Below are 23,766 nucleotides of genomic sequence, written 5' to 3' on the forward strand. Positions count from 1 at the left end.
ACATAATTATTTTTATGTTTTGTTTACTCCTTTCCAAAGATGAGTTGAAAAGTCAGTAAATACAAAATAGGGAAGGAAAATGCATACCATCTTGCAAAGCCTTCCTCTTAACGTTTTGGTTCATAAAATCAACTTTACTGCCTGCCCTTTACCTTTAGTGAAACTGCTATTGATCAACAGTTGATCATTTGCTGTCCTTTTATGTCAAGTCTATGACTTGTGCTACATTTACATGGGACATGACATACTGTATGTACTATCACAGAAGATATTGTCTGTTTGTGTCCCATCTAGTTGCCCACGCATGAACGCACGCTCTGACGTAAAACGTATCCCCACCCCCATATTTTAGTAAACCACCTTGCGTACGGAAATATGGCGGCCTCAGCGACGACTGTCCTACCGGTGTATAATTGTTAAGATTTTATCGTAAGAGCAATAAATACGTTTAGAAACGAGGGAGATAGAAACGACGAGCTTGCTAGTTGCACGTGTTGAGAAGGAGCTGCGAAAACGCCCAAGCAACACACTGGTTGGTTCGAGAAGTTTGGAGTATGCGCCTTGGTTAAAGTGCCTGGGTTGGGGTGCACGGGAGAGAAACTCCGCAAGACAGAAAGAGTGGACACGAAGTTTGAATAGGAATTGAATACTAAGGGTTGGGGGGGACACTGGACATTTCGGCAAATCTTTATTAATGTTGTCAATATTGAGTCAAACGAGACGACGAAGTACACCGTCCGAAGTTAGAACTGGTTATTAGGTTGACTGTTCCGATGTTAATTCCCAGGGTCTCGCGCGGCGTACCACCATCTAGCCAGTAAGGCTAGCTCCATCGTTAGCTGGAGCTAGTTCGCTAGCTAGTATTCCAATAAACAAAATGTTGCACAGCCATTCTTGCATCTTCATAGCTACTAAATAACATTCAGTTGTCAGGAATTGTATTCAAATACAGAGCGTGTTTAAACCATCATTAACATTTGCTTTCTGGTGAAGCAAGTGCCTACCATCTGAGTAATGCCAACGTTCGTTAGCTAGCTAAGTTTCCCATGATTTTTCCTCAAACACATTTTATCCCGCGGTAGCGTCTTGTCATGCATAATTGTGGCCTGAAAAACACTGCGAGATGTCCAGATGACAGCAAAATGTTAGCTGAATGTCAAATATACAATCAGTCATGACAAATCAGTGGATTGCATGGTGCCGAAAATACGTTTGTTGACCAAATATGGAACGTAGGCCTACATTCTATAATTACATGCTGGATGAATGTATGCCATCATAATTAGGCCTTAGATCTTCATGAATGTGTCTTGATTGGGGCTCCTCCAGTATCCTCCTATGTGACTGCCTGTGTCTTAAATAAAAGACACAAGTGCCATAAGAGACCAGATCTCATCTGACAGTAAGACTACCAAAGCAGTCAATGCATGATCAAGAGGGTGGAATCAGTGAGAAGGACTTGCCGGTCTATTTGCTGTTGCATTGACCTCCATCAAAAACCACTGGATTGGTGTCAGCGGTGGGATGCAGAAGTGAACATCTGGAGAGGCCAAACTGACTGAGGGAAATTGCACCACGGAGGTGGTCCCTGCCCTCCATCCCCTACCCACCAGGTGCCCCGGACCCAGGCACTGAGAGAGCCCAGTTTGGAGACCCGGCTGCGGCCTGGCACCCTGCCCTTATGGGGCAGCAGCCGGGGAAGTTTGTTGGGGACCAGAGGAGACCGAGTCTGCCGGCGCTGCACTTCATCAAGGGTGGGAAGAGAGAGTCATCACAACATGGGGCCCATCACTGTAACGTCTTCGCTGTTCATGGTAAGAACACACTGTTTCTGTGCAATAACATCAGACTGAAGACGGCAAGGCCGTGCGGTTGAGTCCGTTTCTGCAGAAACATGGACCCTTAACAACGTGATGAAACTTTGTTGCTCTTTGCTAAAACAAGCAAGGTGTTATAGATGACCAGCACACATAGAAAGGTGCAGCAGCAGCACACATAAATAGAATCTATGGCAGCACATGCAGTCAGGAGTGGAAGAGAGGAACAAATGTGTGTCAAAAATAATTATACTGAACAAAAATATAAACTCAACATGTAACCATTTCAATTGAAGTTTTCATGTTTTTCAATCAACAAACATCACATTCACAGATGTGGTAGACATAAATAATATAATAAAATATAAAACAAAACAAACACATTTGCAGCAGCACTATCTGTGATCATGTTAGCTATTTTATTAGCTGAGACAATGAGCAAAGAATGAGTTTTTACAGCACCTTACACAACATGTATATACACTAATCTCCCAAATCACCCCATTCACTCTATCCTATTTGAAATATAGTTGAGTAGTGGCGACCAGACTCTATCAAACCTGGGCTGTCTCTTGCGGAGGTCATAAGTGAGCTTTTCAAGAGGAAGGAAGTCAACAATCTGGTCAATCTACATTTTAAATGTAGGAGAGGAATTAGATGCCCACAGTAGGTGAATACATTTATTTAGAAAAGTATGTGATAGTCATAAACACATTTTCTCTGTCTGGATCAAGAACAAAGTCCCGCTGGGCATTAAGAAGTTAGAGACGGGGTCATATCAAACTGTACATCTAGTATGTTCTGTGCAGCAGTATGTATAGATTGCCAAAATCTGACAATCTCTCTACAACTCCAGAATACATGCATATAGGTTCCACTTTCAGAGGTAGAAATGTCTGTATTCATTCTAAGTAGTCTCACTGTGGTGTAATAAAATGTTAAAAAAAATATATATATTTAGATTCTTTATTTTTTACATTAGTAGAGGAGCAGTATACCCTGACGCAAACATAACTCATCACTGATAGCCAGACAGGTTCTTTTCCCAGATTTCTTTTGAAGGAGTGAAGGAGGAGCCCACATTCTCAGAAAGGATTCAAGATATAGGAGATTTTGCCTTTGATGGATTGTGCTGTAGCAAGAAGGTTCTCAACTTCATTCAGCTGAGCTCTAAAACCTCCCCTTGGAAGTGAATGAGGAAATTACTGAAAAATTACTGGGGAAAAAAGAAAATAGATTTTTTTGAATTCACGGCAGCGGACTTGAAAGGATTTCAGTGTAGTTGTGTTCGGATGAAACAGGTCTGAAAAGGTATGCCGGAGATTAAAGTTGGCATTACTCAGGGCTTTTGGCAAGTCTGGGTTGCATACTATAGACGAGTGAGAGCATATCTGAGAGGCAATGCCAAGGTATTTCTTACAGTCCTTCCATCCTAGTAGAGTGCTGTAAATCACAAAGGTTTTGGCAATGTTGCCCACTTCACTAAAGTTATTCATGAATACAATTGAGTTTAGGAGCAATGAAACACAGGATTGGGCCTCTATCTGAATCCACATTGAGTCTTGTCTGTTTGTGATTCATGTTAGCATGTTGCGGATTTGGGCAGACCAGCAGTACAATTGAAGGCAGGGAAGGGCAAGACTCTCCTTAGATTCAGGTTTCGAAAGAGTGGAAAACTTGATCCTAGGTGTTTTCTTTGCCCCATTATAAATTTGGTGAGTAGTTTTGAAAAAAGAAACTGGGAGATGGCATGGGAGCATCTGAAATAAATAGTTAAATCTAGGGAGGATGTTCATATGGATAACATTGATTCTTCTGACTAGTTTGTGTTACAAAGATTCCACGGTATTGAAACCCCTGTCTTCCATTGGAACAGGCAGAGTGTCTTCATTTATTTATCTGTTAATTTACCAGGTAAGTTGACTGAGAACACGTTCTCATTTATAGCAACAACCTGGGGAATAGTTACAGGGGAGAGGAGGGGGATGAATGTGCCAATTGTAAGCTGGGGATGATCAGGTAGCCATGATGGTTTGAGGGCCAGATTGGGAATTTAGCCAGGACACCGGGGTTAACGCCCCTACTCTTACGATAAGTGCCATGGGATCTTTAATGACCTCAGAGAGTCAGGCCACCCATTTAACATCCCACCCGAAAGACAGCACCCTACACAGGGCAGTGTACCCAATCACTGCCCTGGGGCATTGGGATATTTTTTAGCTCTCCTGAAAACCTGCCATACTGAGCAATTGTCTAAAATGAGAGGGAGGGATATCTCAGGGTTGGATATGAAGAGCAAGACGACATCCACATAGAGCAAAATCTTTTGCTGAAGGCCGACCTGCAGAAACACCCATAATACTTGGAGTGCTCCGTATCAACTCTGCCAAAGGCTCCACCCGCAACAATTGTTATTTATATTACCTTTATTTAACTAGGCAAGTCAGTTAAGAACAAATTCTTATTTTCAATGACGGCCTAGGAACAGTGGGTTAACTGCCTGTTCAGGGGCAGAACGACAGATTTGTACCTTGTCAGCTCGGGGGTTTGAACTTGCAACCTTCCGTTTACTAGTCCAACACTCTAACCACTAGGCTACCCTGGGGAAAGGGGGACAGCGAGCATCCTTGTCTTGTGCCACATCCCAAAGGGAATCTGTCAGAATTCAAATAAAATTTGGTTTGTCACGCATGCTGAATACAGCAGGTATTCCTTACTGTGAAATGCTTACTACAAGCCCTAACCAACATTGCAGTTCAAGAAATACTTACTAAACAAACTAACGTTAAAAAACCCCAGAATCAAATCAAAAAGTAAGAAGAAAATTGCATAAAAATAACAAGGCTATATACTATGTACTGGTTAGAGGTCGACCGATTATGATTTTTCAACGCCGATACCGATTTATTGGAGGACCAAAAAAGCCGATACCGATTAATCGGCCGATTTAAATAAAATAAAATACATTTATTTGTAATAATGACAATTACAACAAAACTGAATTAACACTTATTTTAACTTAATATAATACATCATTAAAATCAATTTAGCCTCAAGTAGATAATGAAACATGTTCAATTTGGTTTAAATAATGCAAAAACAAAGTGTTGGAGAAGAATGTAAAAGTGCAATATGTGCTATGTAAGAAAGCTAACGTTTAAGTTCCTTGCTCAGAACATGAGAACATATGAAAGCTGGTGGTTCCTTTTAACATGAATCTTCAATATTCCCAGGTAAGAAGTTTTAGGTTGTAGTTATTATAGGACTTTTTCCCTCTATACCATTTGTATTTCATTAACCTTTGACTATTGGATGTTCTTATAGGCACTTTAGTATTGCCAGTGTAACAGTATAGCTTCCGTCCCTCTCCTCGCTCCTCCCTGGGCTCGAACCAGCAACACAACGACAACAGCCACCTCATCGAAGCAGTGTTACCCATGCTGAGCAAGGGAAACAACCACCCCAAGGCTTAGAGCGAGTGAAGTTTGAAACGCTATTAGCACGCGCTAACTAGCCAGCCATTTCACTTCGGTCACACCAGCCTCATCTCGGCAGTTGATTAGGTTTGAAGTTATAAACAGAGCAATGCTTGACGCACAACACGAAGAGCTGCTGTCAAAACGCACGAAAGTGCTGTTTGAATGAATGTTTATGCGCCTGCTTCTGCCTACCACCGCTCAGTCAGATACTTAGATACTTGTATGCTCAGTCAGATTATATGCAACACAGGACACGCTAGATAATATCTAGTAATATCATCAACCATGTGTAGTTAACTAGTGATTATGATTGATTGTTTTTTATAAGGTAAGTTTAATGCTAGCTAGCAACTTACCTTGGCTTACTGCATTCGCGTAACAGGCAGTCTCCTTGTGGAGTGCAACGAGAGGCAGGTCGTTATTGCGTTGGACATGTTAACTGTATGGTTGCAAGATTGGATCCCCCGAGCTGACAAGGTGAAAATCTGTCTTTCTGCCCCTGAACGAGGCACGCTCTGACTGAACAATGGTAAGCAAGCAATCTGCTAGCCCTATTGCTATACTCATGGTATTTATGTTTAGTAAAGAATGTTTAAAAAATTTTTTTTTATCTCCTGGGTATAGTTCAAGTTTAGTTTGACTTTGGCTGCTTTAAGTTGACTCCAGGAGTTGCTGGCTGGGTATTGGTAATGTACTTTACCTTTCGGTTACTAGTTCAACGCTCTAACCACTAGGCTACCCTGCCGCCCCTTTAAGATGACTCCAGGAGTTGCTGGCTGGGTATTGGTAATGTACTTTACCTTTCGGTTACTAGTTCAACGCTCTAACCACTAGGCTACCCTGCCGCCCCTTTAAGATGACTCCAGGAGTTGCTGGCTGGGTATTGGTAATGTACTTTACCTTTAGGTTACTAGTCCAACGCTCTAACCACTAGGCTACCCTGCCACCCCTTTAAGATGACTCCAGGAGTTGCTGGCTGGGGATTGTTAATGTACGTTTTTCACAGCGTTCCAGCTCCCTCTCAAGATCTAACATGTGTGCTTCCATTGCTTTTTTCTTTGAGGAAGCATATGCAATTAGATTACCTCTTACTGTGGCTTTGGCAACGTCCTACATTGTGGCCGGAGAAACAGGAGAGTCATTGTTCTCGTGTGTAGTTGTCTATCCATGTAGTAACTAATGTATGGAATGCTTCATTTGATAACATGGTGTTGAATTTCCAGACTTTGACCTCGGGATGTTTTTACAGAGGTCAATGCAGAGACAGACAAAGGTCTGAAAGTACTATGGGTCTGATTGTAGAAGTGGCAGAATTTATGAAAAACTTGGATAAAAATGTAATCTATACGAGAGTAGGTGTTATGGACATTGGAGTAGTATGTATAGTCCATAGATTAGCTATTAGTCGCTCTACAGATATCTATCAGTCCCATCTCTTTAGTAAGCGAGTTCAACATCTTTGCCGATCTAGGGTTTATGGTGGGTATTTGAGATGATTTGTCCAGAGTTGAGGGTACAATAAACATTTCCAGCCAGGACTCCAAAGGAAACAAAATGCTAATTGAACAAGGTTCTCATTTTCAAAATGTGGATTTATTTCACCTTGTCACAGCTGGCTGAAGGACTGGACCAAAGTGCAGCATGGTAAGCTTACATGTTCTCTTTATTAAAAAATGACACCGACAAAACGAAGAACAAAAACCAAACTGTGAAGCTTTGGGCTATGTGCCTTGAACAAAGACAAAGTTAACTTCCCACAAAACAGGTGGGGGAAAAGGGTACCTAAAGTATGATTCTCAATCAGAGACAATGATAGACAGCTGCCTCTGATTGAGAACCACACCTGGTCAAACACATAGAAATAGAAAATCATAGAACATAGACTGCCCACCCAAATCACATGCTCTCTACGGTCAGGGTGTGACACACCTTTACTTAACCAGGTAGGCCAGTTGAGAGCAAGTTCTCATTTACAACTGCGACCTGGCCAAGATCAAGCAAAGCAGTGCGACAAAAACAACAACACAAGAGTTACACATAAACAAACGTACAGTCAATAACACAATAGAAAAACCTATGTACATTGTGTGCAAATGTAGAAGAGTAGGGAGGTAAGGCTATAAATAGGCCATAGAGGCAAAAATAATTACAATTTGGCATTAACACTGGAGTGATAGATGTGCAGATGATGTGCAAGTAGAAATACTGGGGTGCAAAAGAACAAGAGGATAAGTAACAATATGGGGATGAGGTAGTTGGGTGTGCTATTTACAGATGGGCTGTGTACAGGTACAGTGATCGGTAAGCTGCTCGGACAGCTGATGCTTAAAGTTAGAGAAGGAGATTTAAGTCTCCAGCTTCAGTTATTTTTGCAATTCGTTCCAGTCATTGGCGGCAGAGAACTGGAAGGAAAGGCGGCCAAAGAAGGTGTTGGCTTTGGGGATGATCAGTGAAATATACCTGCTGGAGCGAGTGCTACGGGTGGGTGTTGCTATGGTGACCAGTGAGCTGAGATAAGGCGGGGCTTTACCTAGCATAGACTTATATAGATGACCTGGAGCCAGTGGGTTTGGCCACGAATATGTAGTGCGGGCCAGCCAACAAGATCATACATGTCGCAGTGGTGGATAGTATATGGGGCTTTGGTGACAAAACGGATGGCACTGTAATAGACTACATCCAGTTTGCTGAGTAGAGTGTTAGAGGCTATTTTGTCGAGGATCGGTAGGATAGTCAGTTTTACGAGGGTGTGTTTGGCAGCATGAGTGAAGGAGTCTTAGTTGCGAAATAGGAAGTCGATTCTAGATTTAGTTTTTGATTGGAGATGCTTAATGTGAGTCTGGAAGGAGAGTTTACAGTCTAGCCAGACACCTAGGTATTTGTAGTTGTTCACATATTCTAAGTCAGAACCGTCCAGAGTAGTGATGCTAGTCGGGCGGGAGGGTGCGGGCATAGCATGCACTTAGTTTTACTTGCATTTAAAAGCAGTTGGAGTCCTCGGAAGGAGTTTTGTATGGTATTGAAGCTCGTTTTGGAGGTTTGTTAGCACAGTGTCCAAAAAAGGGCCAGATGTATATGGAAAGGTGTCGTGAAAGCAGGAGTATCATTGTTAGGGGCGTATATGTTTAAGATAGTAATTGGTTTCTCATACAGTGACCCTGTGCATCTACTGTTTGATTTGAAAGATGAGCAATACACCTGTCCCACCCAAGCTCTGCGGAGTTTAGCATGTTCGGCATCACAGAAGTGTGTCTCTTGTAAAAGCGCAATGTCTGCTTTTTCCTTTTTGAGAACACACAGTATCTTTTTCAGTTTTATTGCATGATCTAGCCCATGGCAATTCCATGTCAGTAGATGGAAGGTACTAGTTAACGTCATCGAACAGTAATGGAACTCTAGTGCAAGTCATCTCTGGGTAAAGGTAGATAATAGTTACAGCTGCGATCACATAAAAGAAAAAGAAACAGTGTACATAAAATAACAATGTCTGAACACCCCATGTGATTTTCCAAACAACTCAACACATCCTGTTGGACCTGTTAACCCCACGCTCAGTAACAGTTCGCAATGCACAACGTCTCCCGAGAGAGAGTGAGAAAAATGCCTAATCCTCTCTGACCGGCGTTAAGTGACATTGTAGCCCCCGTCCAGACCACATTAAAAAAGAGAGGGAGAAATGAAGTAAATAAAATCAATAGCCAGCCTACAAATACATCCCCCAAAGAACATAGGCCTAATCGTTTGGACTAAATAAAACATAAAATCCCTGAGAGGGATCTATTGGATAAGTTGTTTGTTATAAAATTAAATGAAATAAGCTGTCATAACCATAGGCATAAAATTGACACACTGAGCCTCTCATTAGGTATGCAGATGTGAAAATGATAAATACAAATAAAAAAGTAAGCTATAGGCCTAATATAAATTGACAGTATCTGACCACTGTCTGCCAATTAGTCTCAATGTTCTACAGACAAGATAACAGGCTGTAAATGGTTAATTTTCTCACTTGATATTAAAGGGGATATAAAAGTAGGCTATAATGTTAGTAGGCCTAGTTTAGGCTATAGGGCCTATCTCTCAGTTAAAATCAAATCTGAATAAAATGGACATCTATAATGACATTTAGCGGTCTATGTGCTGTCTATGTGCTGTCTATGTGCTGTCTATGTGCTGTCTATGTGCTGGCTATGTGCTGGCTATGTGGTGGCTATGTGGTGGCTATGTGCTGTCTGTGGTGGCTATGTGCTGTCTGTGGTGGCTATGTGCTGTCTATGTGCTGGCTATGTGCTGTCTATGTGCTGTCTATGTGCTGGCTATGTGCTGGCTATGTGCTGTCTATGTGCTGGCTATGTGCTGGCTATGTGGTGGCTATGTGCTGTCTTACCTTCATTAGTAGTAACAGTAATCACTTAGTCATTGGTCCATTTCTCAGTGGCCAGGATTGTCCTTCAAAAAACGAGGTGTCACAGGGCTCCTTGGTGAAGAATCCTGAGCTCGTTTGGGTATTTGAATCCCCTGAAGGTGCCTCGGTCAATAAAGTATTTTCTCACCTCGTCAAACTTGGCGCTATCAGCGTATTCCAGCTGACCGGTCCTGGTGTAAAGGCGCTAGCTTTTTCTGAAGCTTGCTGTTTTCTTGGAGGCTTTTTCCACGGCTATTGCACGTGTCCGGGTAAAAATGTCACATTTAATATTGCCTTTTGTAGCCGCCATGGCTTTTTTGACTAAGCTAATGGGGTTTAACTTGAAGTGGAGGTAAAGATAAAATTGTCAGAGACTCAAGTCATAGACTGTTTTCTCTGCTACCGCACGGCAAACGGTATCGGAGAACCAAGTCTAGGACCAAAAGGCTCCTTAACAGCTTCTACCTCCCAGCCATAAGACTGCTGAACAATTAATAAAATGGCCACCGGACTATTTACATTGACCCCCCCATTTGTTTTGTACAATGCTGCTACTCACTGTTAATTATCTATGCATAGTCACTTCACTCCTACCTACATGTACCAACTAACCTGTACCCCGCACACTGATTCTGTACCGGTACACCCTGTATATAGCCTCATTATTGTGTTATTTTTTACTTTAGTTTATTTGGTAAATATTTTCTTAACCAACAGTGTAGTTCAAGATGAGTTAAGGGCTCGTAAGCAAGCATGTCATGGTAAGGTCTACACTTGTTGGATTACTCCGCGCATGTTACAAATAAAGTTTGATTTGAGATTTAAGAATTTGAAATTACTTATGCGGAGCTCTCAGTTCATGCGGTCATCTCGTTCAAGGGTCACGTGATCCCTAACATGCAACAATTTTAACAATTTTGTTGAGTTAAAGTTCATATAAGGAAATCAGTCAAGGGAGCATGCAAATCCAGTTGTTGTAGTTGAAGAGGAAGTTACTGCAAGGCCATGTGCAGTATTGACATGATCACAACTGTTTTACAACAGTGTAACCAGTATTTGACTAGGCAGGTGTTATCTGACTTGTCTACTGAGATACAGTGCATTCGGAAAGTATTCAGACCCATTGACTTTTTCCACATTTTGTTACGTTACAGCCTTATTCTAGAAGGAATTAAATAAATTTAAATCCTCAGCAATCTACACACAATACCCCGTAATGACAAAACGAAAACAGGTTTTTAGAAATGTTTGCAAATGTATAACTTATAATAAACAGATATACCTTATTTACTTAATTATTCAGACCCTTTGATATGAGATTTGAAATTGAGCTCGGGGGCATTCCTGTTTCCATTGATCATCCTTGATTTTTCTACAATTTGATCGGAGTCCGTAATTTTAAATTGATTGGACATGATTTGAAAGGCACACAGCTGTCTATATAAGGTACCACAGTTGACAGTGCATGTCAGAGCAAAAACCAAGCCATGGGGTCGAAGGAATTATGTGTAGAGCTCAGATACAGGATTATGTCGAGGCACAGATCTGGGGAAGGGTACCAAAAAATGTCTGCAGCATTGAAGGTCCCCAAGTACACAGTGGCCTCCATCATTCTTAAATAATGGAAGAAGTTTGGAACTACCAAGACTCTTCCTAGAGCTGGCAAAGTGGCCAAACTGAGCAAACAGGGGAGAAGGGCTTTGGTCAGGGAGGTGACCAAGAACCCGATGTCACTCTGACAGAGCTCAAGAGATCCTCTGTGGAGATGGGAGAACCTTCCAGAAGGTCAACCATCTCTGCAGCACTCCACCAATCAGGCCTTTTTATGGTGGCCAGATGGGCTCCACGCCTCAGTAAAAGGCACATGACAGCCCGCTTGGAGTTTGCCAAAAGGCACCTCTAGACTCTTGACTATGAGAAACAAGATTCTCTGGTCTGATGAAACCAAGATAGCATACATGCCAAAGAGTTCTAAGTGTCACATCTGGAGGAAACCTGGCACCATCCCTACGGTGAAGCATGATGGTGGCAGCATCATGCTGTGGGTATGTTTTTCAGTGGCAGGGACTGGGAGACTAGTCAGGATCGAAGCAAAGCTGAACAGAGCAAAGTACAGAGATCCTTCATGAAAACCTACTCCAGAGCGCTCAGTTTCTCAGACTGGGGCGAAGGTTCACCTTCCAACAGGACAACAACCCTAAGCACACAGCCAAGACAATGCAGGAGTGGCTTCGTGATAAGTCTCTGAATGTCCTTGAGTGGCCCAATCAAACATATCTGGAGAGACCTGAAAATAGCTGTGCAGCATTGCTCCCCATCCAATCTGACAGAGATTAAGAGGATCTGCAGAGAAGAATGGGAGAAACTCCCAAAATACAGGTGTGCCAGGCTAGCAGCGTCATACCAAAGAAAACTAAATGCTGTAATCACTGCCAAAGGTGTTTTAACAAAGTACTTAGTTAAGGGTTTGAATACTTATGTAAATGTAATATTTCATTTTTGTATTTTTAGAAATTGGTACATTTCTAAACCTGTTTTTGCTTCGTCATTATGGGGTATTTTGTGTAGATTGAGGAAAAATAATTATTTAATACATTTTAGAATAAGGCTGTAACGTAACAAAATGTGGAAAAAGCCAAGCGGTCTGAATACTTTCCGAAGGCACTGTACAGGATTGTTTCCTTTCAATTGAAATAAATAAATTAGGTCCTAATCTATGAAATTCACATGACTGGGCAGGGCGCAGACATGCTTGGGCCTGGGAGGGCATAGGCCCACCCACTGGGGAGCCAGTTTTACCCCACAAAAGGTCTTTATTACATACAGAATTACCTCTCAATTTCATCAGCTGTCCGGGTGGCTGGTTTCAGACGATCCCGCAGGTGAAGAAGCTGGATGTTAAGGTCCTGGGCTGGCATGGTTACGCATGGTCTGTGGTTATGAGGTCGGTTGGACGTACTGCCAAATTCTCTAAAACCACTTTGGAGGCGGCTTTTATGGTAGAGAAATGATCGTTAAATTCTTCGGCAACAGTTCCGGTAGACATTCCTGCCAATTGCACACTCCCTCAAAACTTGAGGCATCTGTGGCATTGTTGTATCACAAAACTGGACATTTTAAAGTGGCCTATTATTGTCCCCCAGCACAATGTGCACCCGTGTAATGATCATGCTGTTTAATCAGCTTGTTGATATGCCACAAATGTCAGGTGGATGGATTATCTTGGCAAAGGAGAAATTCTCACTAACAGGGATGTAAACAAATTTGTGCACAACATTTGAGAGACATTTCTGGGATCTTTTATTTCATGGTACCAACACTTTACATGTTGTGTTTATATTTTTGTTCAGTGTAGACATATACGTTTCATGACCATCATAGTCCTAGTAAGGATGAAGTGGGGGAGCCAGTTCAAACAAAACAATATTAAAAGGTGCTGCCAGTAAAGGAAAGGAGGGCTGGAGGGATCTGGGTCAGTGGCAGGATTGTTTTTTAAATTTTTCTTTCTTCTTCCTGCGATGAGTCGAGTAGGTTACGAGAGGATGTGAGTCATGTAGCTAGAGGAGGGAAATGTCAGCACTCAGTCACTTACATACGATGTTGTTCTGCTAGCCTACGCAAAGCTTCTCACCGGGCAGGTTTAGACCTCCAAACGCAGCCAGGGAGAGAAGCAGAGAGGGGCAAGCAAAGACCTGTCCCCCCCTGTACCACTGTGTTGGGCTTCTACAGATGGTAATTGGAGGAGGATAGTCTTTCCTACATGATTTCCTCTCGCATTTCATATAACAACAAGGGATACAAAGTGTGTGTCATTTGACCCCTGGTCATTGCTGTAGTTCCTTATCCGCTCTTGTTTTTCATTCAAGGGCGCTTGCACCAGGGCATGACAGCTGCCTGCTGGGATGTTTTTGCGGGGATTCAGGAAATGGAAATGCTGTGTGAATGTATCTAAAGGCAGTTGAGGAGATGCATTGTTTTCTTTCCCTTTGTCCCCTCAAAAACAAGCCTAGAACAGGAAGTAGGAAAGCAGTGTGGGTTGAGGATGGAGTTTGTAGGGCTGTGAAAGGAGTGAGGCCATTCCCCCAGATTCCTGACTTTCCAAGCTATTTCTCTCTGATGCTGCTGGCTGCATCTTGGACTCTTCCAGGATTCATGTAGGCTAACATATAGGAAATATACTGCCATTTTATAAGGCCTACATCCTGGGGCGGCAGGGTAGCCTAGTGGTTAGAGCATTGGACTAGTAACCGAAAGGTTGCGAGTTCAAATCCCCGAGCTGACAAGGTACAAAATCTGTCGTTCTGCCCCTGAACAGGCAGTTAACCCACTGTTCCTAGGCCGTCATTGAAAATAAGAATTTGTTCTTAACTGACTTGCCTAGTTGAATAAAGGTAAAATAAAATAAAAATCCTTGGGAAAAATTGAATGAGGCAGCCCCACTTACCTGATTTAGCCCTAAGAATTATAAGAGGTTAATTTATTTTGTCTGGTAAACAGACTCTGACATCTGCTTGGTCATATTACAATGCTCGCTTCGAGGCAAGCAACCTGCCTTGTTGCTTACCTCGCAGCAAGCATAGAAGGCATTTAGCTTGTCTGGTAGGCTCGCATCACTAGGTAGCTCACGGCTGAGTTTCCCTTGGTAATATAACCAAGAAGATGTCAGAGTCTTATGTTTTCCAGACAAAATGAATGAATGTCTTATTCTTAGGCCTAAGTCAGGTAAGTGGGGCTGCCTCGTTAGATTTTTCCAAGGATGTGGGCCTAATAAAATGGCATAAGAGCACCAGCTGTTCCGAACATCTGTGTGATCTCGCTCTCTGTAGCCGATGTGTACTCGGAGCATGGCAAGTGTCTTCACTGTCATTTTCCAGCTCCCTGACCTAGTCTGTAAAACCTACATGTTTCAAGCAGACCACCATAGTCCCTGTGTCCAAGAAACCTGTCTAAATGACTATAGCCCAGTAGCACTCACATCTGTAGCGATGAAATGCTTTGAAAGGCTGGTCATGGCTCACATCAACAACCGATCCACAAATGGCGCAATCTCTATTGTACTCCACACTGCCCTCTCCCAAGAGAAACACCTATGTGAGAATGTTGTTTATTGACTACAGCTCAGCGTTCATCACCATATTGCCCTCCAAGCTCAACACTAAGCTCAGGACCCTGGGACTGAGCACCTCCCACTGCTGCTTGATCCTGGACTTCCTGATGGGCCGCCCCCAGATGTTGAGGGTAGGCAACAACACATCTGCCACGCTGACCCTCAACACGGGGGCTCTTCAGGAGTGTGTGCTTCGTCCCCTTCTGTACTCCCTGTTCACCAATGACTGCATGGCTGCACGACTCCAACACCATCATTAAGGTTGCTGATGACACAACTGTGATAGGCCTGATCACTGATGACGATGAGACAGACTATAGGGAGGAGATCAGTGACTTTCTTTCCCTCAGTGGCAGCAAGACAAAGGAGCTTATCGTGTACAACAGGAAATTGAGCACCAAGCACGCCCCTATCCATATCGTCAGGGCTGTAGTGAAGCGGATGTCCGCATCACCAAGGACTTAACATTGAGTATGGCAACTTCTTGGCATCCGACCGGTAGGCGCTACAGAGGGTTCGTGCGTACGACCCAGTACATCACTGCCTTCCAGGACCTCTATACCAGGCGGTTTCAGATACCAGGCAGTGTCAGAGGAAGGCCCTAAATTGTCAGACTCCAGCCACCCAAGTCATAGACTGTTCCCTCTGCTACCGCACGGCAAGCGGTACCAATGCACCAAGTCTGGAACCAACAACCCTGAACAGTTCTAACCCCAAGCCATGACACTGCTAAATAGTTATCCAAATAGATACCCGGACTAACTCTTGACTCATCACATACGCTGCTGCTACTTCTTATCCATCCTTTTGCATAGTCACTTTACCACTACCTGTATGTGCATATCTACCTCAATTACCTTGTGCCCTTGCACATCAACTCGGTACTGGTACCCCGTGTATATAGTCAAGTTATCGTTAGTCATTGTGTATCTATTCCTTGTGTTATTCTCTTCTATTATTTAAAAATGTTCTCTCTGCATTGTTGGGTATTAAGCATTTCACTGTTAGACTGTTTCCGAAGCTTGTGACGAATCATTTTTTGTTGTTGATAATTTTGACTTTGATACCATGTTTAGTATTACAATACTCAATAACAAAACAATAGTGGCAAAAAATAAGGCATATTAGTCAAAAGGGGCATAATGTACCCCATAAATCTGAGAGGGCACAAAGTACCTGAGGATGGCTGGGCTGGCTGGCTGACTCAGCTTTTTCCTGAGTCAAAATCATTATGCTTAATTCCATGTCATTTAAAAATATATATATTTTTTTCAGCATATCTAAGCATACCTCTTGATGTCTGTATCCTCCTGACCGGTGGTTATTTAAAAAAAAAAAAACATTAAATATGCATCTCTGCTAAATCTGGGTAAAAGATTGAAAGGAATGGAGTCTTATTCAATATAAGTTATTGATTGCTTTTCTAAAGTCTACCAACCTTGCCAGCACACATGCCAGCTAAGATGTTAACTTCAGCTCCCTGTTCACCCATGACTGATTGGCCAAACACGCCTACAACTCAATCATTAAGTTGGCAGATGATGCAACAGTAATAGGCTTGATTACCAACAATGACAAGACAGCCTACATGGAGGAGGTGAGGGCTCTGGGGGTGTGGTGCTCGGAAAATAACCTCTCACCCAACGTCAACAAAACAAAGGACATGATCGTGGACTTCAGGAAACAGCAGAGGGAGCACCCCCCTATCCACATCAACGGGACTGCAGTGGAGAAGGTGGAAAGTTTAAAGTTCCTCGGCGTACACATCATTGACAAACTGAAATGATCCACCCACACAGACAGTGTGGTGAAGAAGGTGCAACAGCGCCTCTTCAACCTCAGGAGGCTGAAGAAATTTGTCTTGGCACCTAGAACCCTCCCAAACTTTTACAGATGCACAATTGTGAGCATCATGTTGGGCTGTATCACCGATTGGTATGGCAACTGCACCGCCCGCAACCACTGGCTCCAGGTCATCTACAAGTCTATGCTAGGTAAAGCTCCGCCTTATCTCAGCTCACTGGTCACGATGGCAACACCCATCCGTAGCACGCGCTCCAGCAGGTGTATCTCACTGATCATCCCTAAAGCCAACACCTCATTTGGCCGCCTTTCGTTCCAGTACTCTGCTGCCTGTGACTGGAACGAATTGCAAAAATCGCTGAAGTTGGAGACTTTCATCTCCCTCACCAACTTCAAACATCAGCTATCTGAGCAGCTAACCGATCGCTGCAGCTGTACATAGTCTATTGGTAAATAGCCCACCCTTTTCACCTACCTCATCCCCGTACTGTTTTTATTTATTTACTTTTCTGCTCTTCTGCACACCAATATCTCTACCTGTACATGACCATCTGATCTTTTATCACTCCAGTGTTAATCTGCAAAATTGTAATTATTTGCCTACCTCCTCATGCCTTTTGCACACATTGTATATAGACCCCCCCTTCGTTTTCTACTGTGTTATTGACTTGTTAATTGTTTACTCCATGTGTAACTCTTTGTTGTATGCTCACACTGCTATGCTTTATCTTGGCCAGGTCGCAGTTGCAAATGAGAACTTGTTCTCAACTAGCCTACCTGGTTAAATAAAGGTGAAATAAAAAAATAAAAAAATAAAAAGGCTCTCCAGAGGGTGGTGCGGTCTGCCAAACGCTTCACCGGGGGCAAACTACCTGCCCTCCAGGACACCTACAGCACCCGATGTCACAGGAAGGCCAAAAAGATAATGAAGGACAACAACCACCTGAGCCACTGCCTGTTCACCCGCTATCCTCCAGTACAGGTGCATCAAAGCTGGGACCGAGAGACTGAAAAACAGCTTCTATCTCAAGACCATCAGACTGTTAAACAGCCATCACTAGCACATTAGAGGCTGCTGCCTATATACGTAGACTTGCAATCACTGGCCACTTTCATAAATTGAACACTAGTCCCTTTAATTATGTTTACATATTACTCATCTCATATGTGTAATAACTATGCCGCTCTGACATTGCTCGTCCATATATTTATATATTCTTAATTCCATTCCTTCACTTAGATTTGTGTGTATTAGTTATTTGTTGTGAAATTGTTAGATATTACTGCGCTGTCGGAGCTAGAAACACAAGCATGTCCCAAATATTTGGGACATATTTTATTGTACTGATCAACAACAGTTGCATAAAGTAGCTTATTTTATAAAAGTGGGCGCTGTCTCTCTTAACCAGTAATGATGTCACTCACAAGGGGGGTGGCCCGTCGGAACTCTATTCACACCCTGTCTGTTTGCTGAAGCAATAGATCATTTGGGAGAGACGTGAGAGAGACGTGAGACTATCCTCCAATTACCATCTCTAGAAGCCCAACTTTTATGTCACAAAGTGACACAAAGTCATAAAGTGCTGTACAGAAACCCAGCCTAAAATCCCAAACAGAAAGCAATGCAGATGTAGAAGCACGGTGTCTAGGAAATACTCCCTAGAAAGGCCAGTACCTAGGAAGAAACCTTGAGAGGAACCAGGCTCTGACGGGTGGCCAGTCCTCTTCTGGCTGTGCTTGTTGGAGATTATAACGGAACATGGCCAAGATGTTCAAACGTTCATAGATGACCAGCAAGGTCAGATAATAATAATCACAATGGTTGAAGAGGGTGCAACATGTCAGTACCTCAGGAGTAAATGTCAGTTGGCTTTTCATAGCCGATCATTCAGAGTTGGAGACAGCGGGTGCAGTAGAGAGAGAGAGTGAGTCCAAAACAGCAGGTCTGGGACAAGGTAGCACGTCCAGTGAACAGGTCAGGGTTGCATAGCCGCAGGCAGAACAGTTGAAAATGGATCAGCAGCATGACCAGGTGGACTGGGGACAGCAAGGAGTCATCAGGCTAGGTAGGCCTGAGTCATGGTCCTAGGGCTCAGGTCCTCCGAGAGAAAGAAAGAGAGAATTTTATGTAGCAAACTTAAATTCACACAGGACACCGGATGAGACAGGAGAAATACTCTAGATATAACAGACTGACCCTAGCCCCCCGACACAAACTATTGCAGCATAAAACTGGAGGCTGAGACAGGAGGGCTCACATCAACACCATCATCCCGGAAACCCTAGACACACAACAATTTGCATACCGCCCCAACAGATGAGAATTTGTTCTTAACCTCTTGGTGTTAGGGGGCAGTATTTTCATTTTTGGAAAAGAAACGTTACCGTTTTAAACGGGATATTTTGTCAGGAAAAGATGCTACAATATGCATATAATTGACAGCTTTGGATAGAAAACACTCTAACGTTTCCAAAACTGTAAAGATATTGTCTGTGAGTATAACAGAACTGATGTTGCAGGCAAAAGCCTGAGAAAAATCTAATTCGGAAGTTCCCCAGGTTTTGAAAGCGCTGCGTTCCAATGACTCCCTGTATGGCTGTGAATGTACCATCAACGAGCTTACACTTTCTACGTATTCCCCAAGGTGTCTACAGCATTGTGACGTAGTTTTACGCATTTCTGTTGAAGAATAGCCCTATGGGGGCACATTGCGTAAGTGGTCACATGGTGGCTCTGAGAGAGATTCTCGCGTAAAGTGCAGAGGTGGTTAAGATCGGTCCTAGAGAAAAAGGAATTGTCCCGACGGATATATTATCAAATAGATATTAGAAAAACACATTGAGGATGGATTCTAAACAACGTTTGCCATGTTTCTGTCGATATTATGGAGCTAATTTGGAATATTTTTCCGTGTTGTGGTGACCGCAATTTCCGGGCGATTTCTCAGCCAAACGTGAAGAACAAACAGAGCTATTTCACCTACAAAAATAATATTTTGGGTAAAAATGAACTTTGGCTGTCTACCTGGGAGTCTCGTGAGTGAAAACACCCGAAGTTCATCAAAGGTAAACGATTTAATTTGATTGCTTTTCTGATTTCCGTGAGAAGTTTACCTGCTGCTAGCAAGGCATAATGCTATGCCTATGATAAACTTACACAAATGCTTGTCTAGCGTTGGCTGTAAAGCATATTTTGAATATCTGAGATGACAGGGTGATTAACAAAAGGCTAAGCTGTGTTCCAATATATTTCACTTGTGATTTTCATAAATAGGAATATTTTCTAGGAAGATTTATGTCTGTTGCGTTATGCTAATTAGTGTCACATGATGATAACGGTCCCGTTCACGGGCTGGGCGTCACTACAGGTTAAATGACTTGCTTAGTTAAATAAAGGTTCAATTTTAAAAATCCACAGATGATGCAATCTAAATTGAACTCCACACTTCCCTTTTCCCACCTGAACAAAAGGAACACCTATGTGAGAATGCTGTTCATTGGAGCTGTAGTGGAGCGAGTCGATAGCTTCAAGTTCTTTGGTGTCCACATCACCAACATCACCAATCTGTCATGGTCCAAACACACTAAGACAGTCATGAAGAGGGCACGACAACACCTATTCCCCTCAGGAGACTGAAGATTTGGCATGGGTACTCAGATCCTCAAAAAGTTCTACAGCAGCACCATCGAGAGCATCCTGACCGGTTGCATCACCATCTGGTATGGCAACTGCTCTGCCTCTGACTGTAAGGCACTTACAGAGGGTAGTGCGTATGGCCCAGCACATCACTGGGGCCAGGCTTCCTGCCATCCAGGACCTCTATACTAGGCGGTGTCAGGAAGGCCCAAAAATAATCAGTCTCAAGCCACCCTAGTTATAGACTGTTCTCTCTGCTACCGCACGGCAAGCGGTACCGGGTTGCCAAGTCTAGGTCCAAGAGACTCCTTAACAGCTTCTACCCCCAAGCCATAAAACTGCTGAACAGTTAATCAAATGGCCACCCAGACTATTTGCATTCACCCCCCTTTGTCAATGTTGCTGTTACTCACTGTTTATTAGTCACTTCACTTCTACCTACATGTACAAATGACCTCGACTAACCTTTACCTCCGCACATTGATTCGGTATCGGCAGCCCCTGTATATAGCCTCGTTATTTTTATTGTGTTACTTTTTTAATCTTTTGTTTATTTTGTAAATATTTTCTTAACTGTGTTGTTGGTTAAGGGCTTGTAAGTAAGCATTTCACTGTATTTATTTGGATTTAATTCACCTTTTTATGTAGGTCTTCACCTTTTTGTATTTGACTCATGTGACAAATACAATATGATTTGATTAACTTCAGTGCAGCATGAGTGGGGCGCTAACATGATGCAGCCCCGACTTCCATTGCAGGCTAATATAGGGGACATCGGGCTTTGCTGATAGACTTGGTCCGTGAGACACATTTGACAGAAGTACCGAGAGTAACACACATTCTAGTACCAAACCATTTTTTTTCATGTTTTTGTATCAAAAAGTACCCACATTTCGGGAAACCCTGCAACACTAATACTGTTGTCATTGGAATAAGTTATTATTCCTTGTCTGGTGCTTTTTGTCCCTCCATGTATGTGGTCGGGTGATATGAGTGCTGCCATTTAGATGACTACCGTAAACCAAGAGAAGGGCAGCCGAGATCAATGAGCCAATAGGTTAAACTCTATTTTACTTTACTACATTATGGTTGCATGATCTAATTTTGAAGACCAGTGCTTCTGATGATGGCCAGAGCATACTTATCCAGTCTCTCTGCACGAGGGGCATTGTCAAGAATAGTAAAGATGTTTGCATGTTTCCCATCCGAAACAGTTCGGAACAGTTTATGCATACATTATGACAACATTTTGAGACATTTTGATCTTTGGCTTTTCGTTAGCACATTTTTTTTCTCAAGGCAAGCCAAAGTCGGTAGCTGAAGTTTACGCCCCTTTTGTCAGTGATTGGTCAACAGTAGGGATTGTTCAACTGTTTGTCATTCAGTGAGAGACAACGTTTTCTTGCACATTTCTTCACTTGAGAAATACTGCACCAAACATATTAGTTAGATGCAGGAGTGGAAGTAGATGTAATTGCTTCCTGATACGAGACCTCCTATGTGTGTACGCGCTTGCACCAAAACAATGTATGGGTATTTTTCTTGAAACATTTTATTTCCCCTTTATTTAACCAGGTAAGCTAGTTGAGAACAAGTTCTCATTTACAACTGCGACCTGGCCAAGATATAGCAAAGCAGTGCGACAAAAAACAACAACAGAGTTACACATAAACAAACGTACAGTCAATAACATAATAGAAAAATCTATATACAGTGTGTGCAAATGGAGTGAAGAGGTAAGGCAATAAATAGGCCATAGTGGTCGAAGTAATTACAATTTAGCTAATTTAAAACTGGAGTGATAGATGTGCAGATGATGATGTGAAGAAGAAATACTGGTATAAACCCGGCACTGGACGGTCTGCCACATAGAATAGAATAGTGTAGAGCTGGGGTCGGCAAAAGGTTTGGCTTTGGGCCCAATAACATTTTCAGCTAATAGTCGGCGGAATGGAACACAATAGTGGCCCAATTCATAATCAAATTTAAACACATTTTTTTAACACATCTGGTTTGTAGGCTCTATAATGAGTTCTATGTCAATAACATATCATAATATTTTTAATCTGATTATGCTGGTAAAATCATCAATATCTCTATTCAATTATATAGAATAGCAAAGTACATTTTTTGTCTACTCTAATATTGAAGGCCGCAGATCAGCTTCGGAATGTCATAGAGACTTAACAATATATCCCCAATTGCATCAGTCACATCTTTTGTGGCCATTTTAAAGCTTGTTTCAAGCATAAGTCATCATGGAGTTAAGCATTGTTATAGACCACTTTATATTATCTGGATACTTTTGATTTATTTCAAAATATAAAGCTAACAATAGGTAGCATTTTTGCCCTTGTTCCTTAAACGGTATTTCATATCCTCATTCAATTTGAGCCCTGGTTTTAACGGAACACATCAAGCCCTTCCCAGATATGGAGATACTGTATTTAAGGAGTGCATGGTGATAGTATTGGAGGTTTTGGCTATACTGACAAATCTATGGATAGCATAATTGCATCTAGGCATGTAGGCCTACTTCTTATTTTTTTTAATAGGAAGAAATCGTCTCCAACAGTCTAGTGAAGTCGAGTTAAAACGAAGACAGTTGTTTAAATGAATTACTTTCAGCACCATTGGCTGTCCACCTCTGTTTGATTTATGCCGTAGCCGCTCCAAAGCTGGTCTCTGCCCGCTTTCCTTTTTAGTTGACTTTCTCCTGCACTCTCTCATCAATAAGTTAATGATTGAAAAAGCGTCTGTCTCGTGACATTGTAATATATTTGGTTTCCAGTCCATGGTCTACAGAAAAACCACATAGGCTACTACCCTTTCTACCGTAGGCTACACCTTGGGGAGGCACGCTGGGCATGGGCAAGCTAAATATTTTGCACCCCTGATTTTTGCAATGTGGGCACTGCTTTTCATGGGGCAGCATTAACGCTCACCGATATAGCCCTCATATCACTGGGTGAGAGAAGTTATCATTGTTTTTGGGCAGAATAATGTGAAGTGTTATGTGTTGTTGGAGGTGCGTCTTGGTCAGTTTAGCTCGGGAAATGCCGCCCTTGTCAAACAGCCTAATCCTGTCTAATGGGTGGGACAGAATAGCAGATTATGATTATAATTCTAAATAGAATTATATTTAGAATCCCTATTAATTTAATAGCATCTCTGTGGGCCTATGGTCATAAAGATTTGTCATTTAACTTTTAAAATGTATTACTTTTTATTGTGGCATAAACACAACCAGCCATGTTTTCATCTGATTTTCAAATAATCACTTCATAGCGCTCCTTACATTCATCCACAAGCAACATATTTCCAGCCTCCAAACAGTGATGAATGGAAAGAGACATCTATTACACAAAACACCAAAAAGGCTACAATTAATGCATCCACTGCGGTCCACATGGGTCTCTGTGTCGCCCACTCAACTCTGCCTTGGCAAAATGTCTGTGTTCTTGTTGAACCACATCGCATTTTGGATCATAGGCAATAGGCCCAGTGGAGGAAGGGGG

The 23,766-nt window shown here is 42.4% G+C and overlaps 1 protein-coding gene across 2 annotated transcripts in view; it reads left to right on the forward strand.

Moving 5' to 3' along the window:
- Positions 1–366: 366 nt before the first annotated feature.
- LOC109879859 (tyrosine-protein kinase ABL1) overlaps positions 367–23,766 on the forward strand; it is a 69,770-nt gene continuing 46,370 nt past the window's right edge. For both annotated transcript variants that reach the window (XM_020472035.2, XM_031803147.1), the window contains exon 1: positions 367–1,814. In XM_020472035.2, the coding sequence (XP_020327624.1) occupies positions 1,682–1,814 (133 nt within the window). In that variant the 5' untranslated portion in view covers positions 367–1,681. The remainder of the gene's footprint in view (positions 1,815–23,766) is intronic.

The sequence above is a fragment of the Oncorhynchus kisutch genome, linkage group LG23 (assembly GCF_002021735.2).
Source record: "Oncorhynchus kisutch isolate 150728-3 linkage group LG23, Okis_V2, whole genome shotgun sequence".
NCBI classification, from domain to species: domain Eukaryota; kingdom Metazoa; phylum Chordata; class Actinopteri; order Salmoniformes; family Salmonidae; genus Oncorhynchus; species Oncorhynchus kisutch.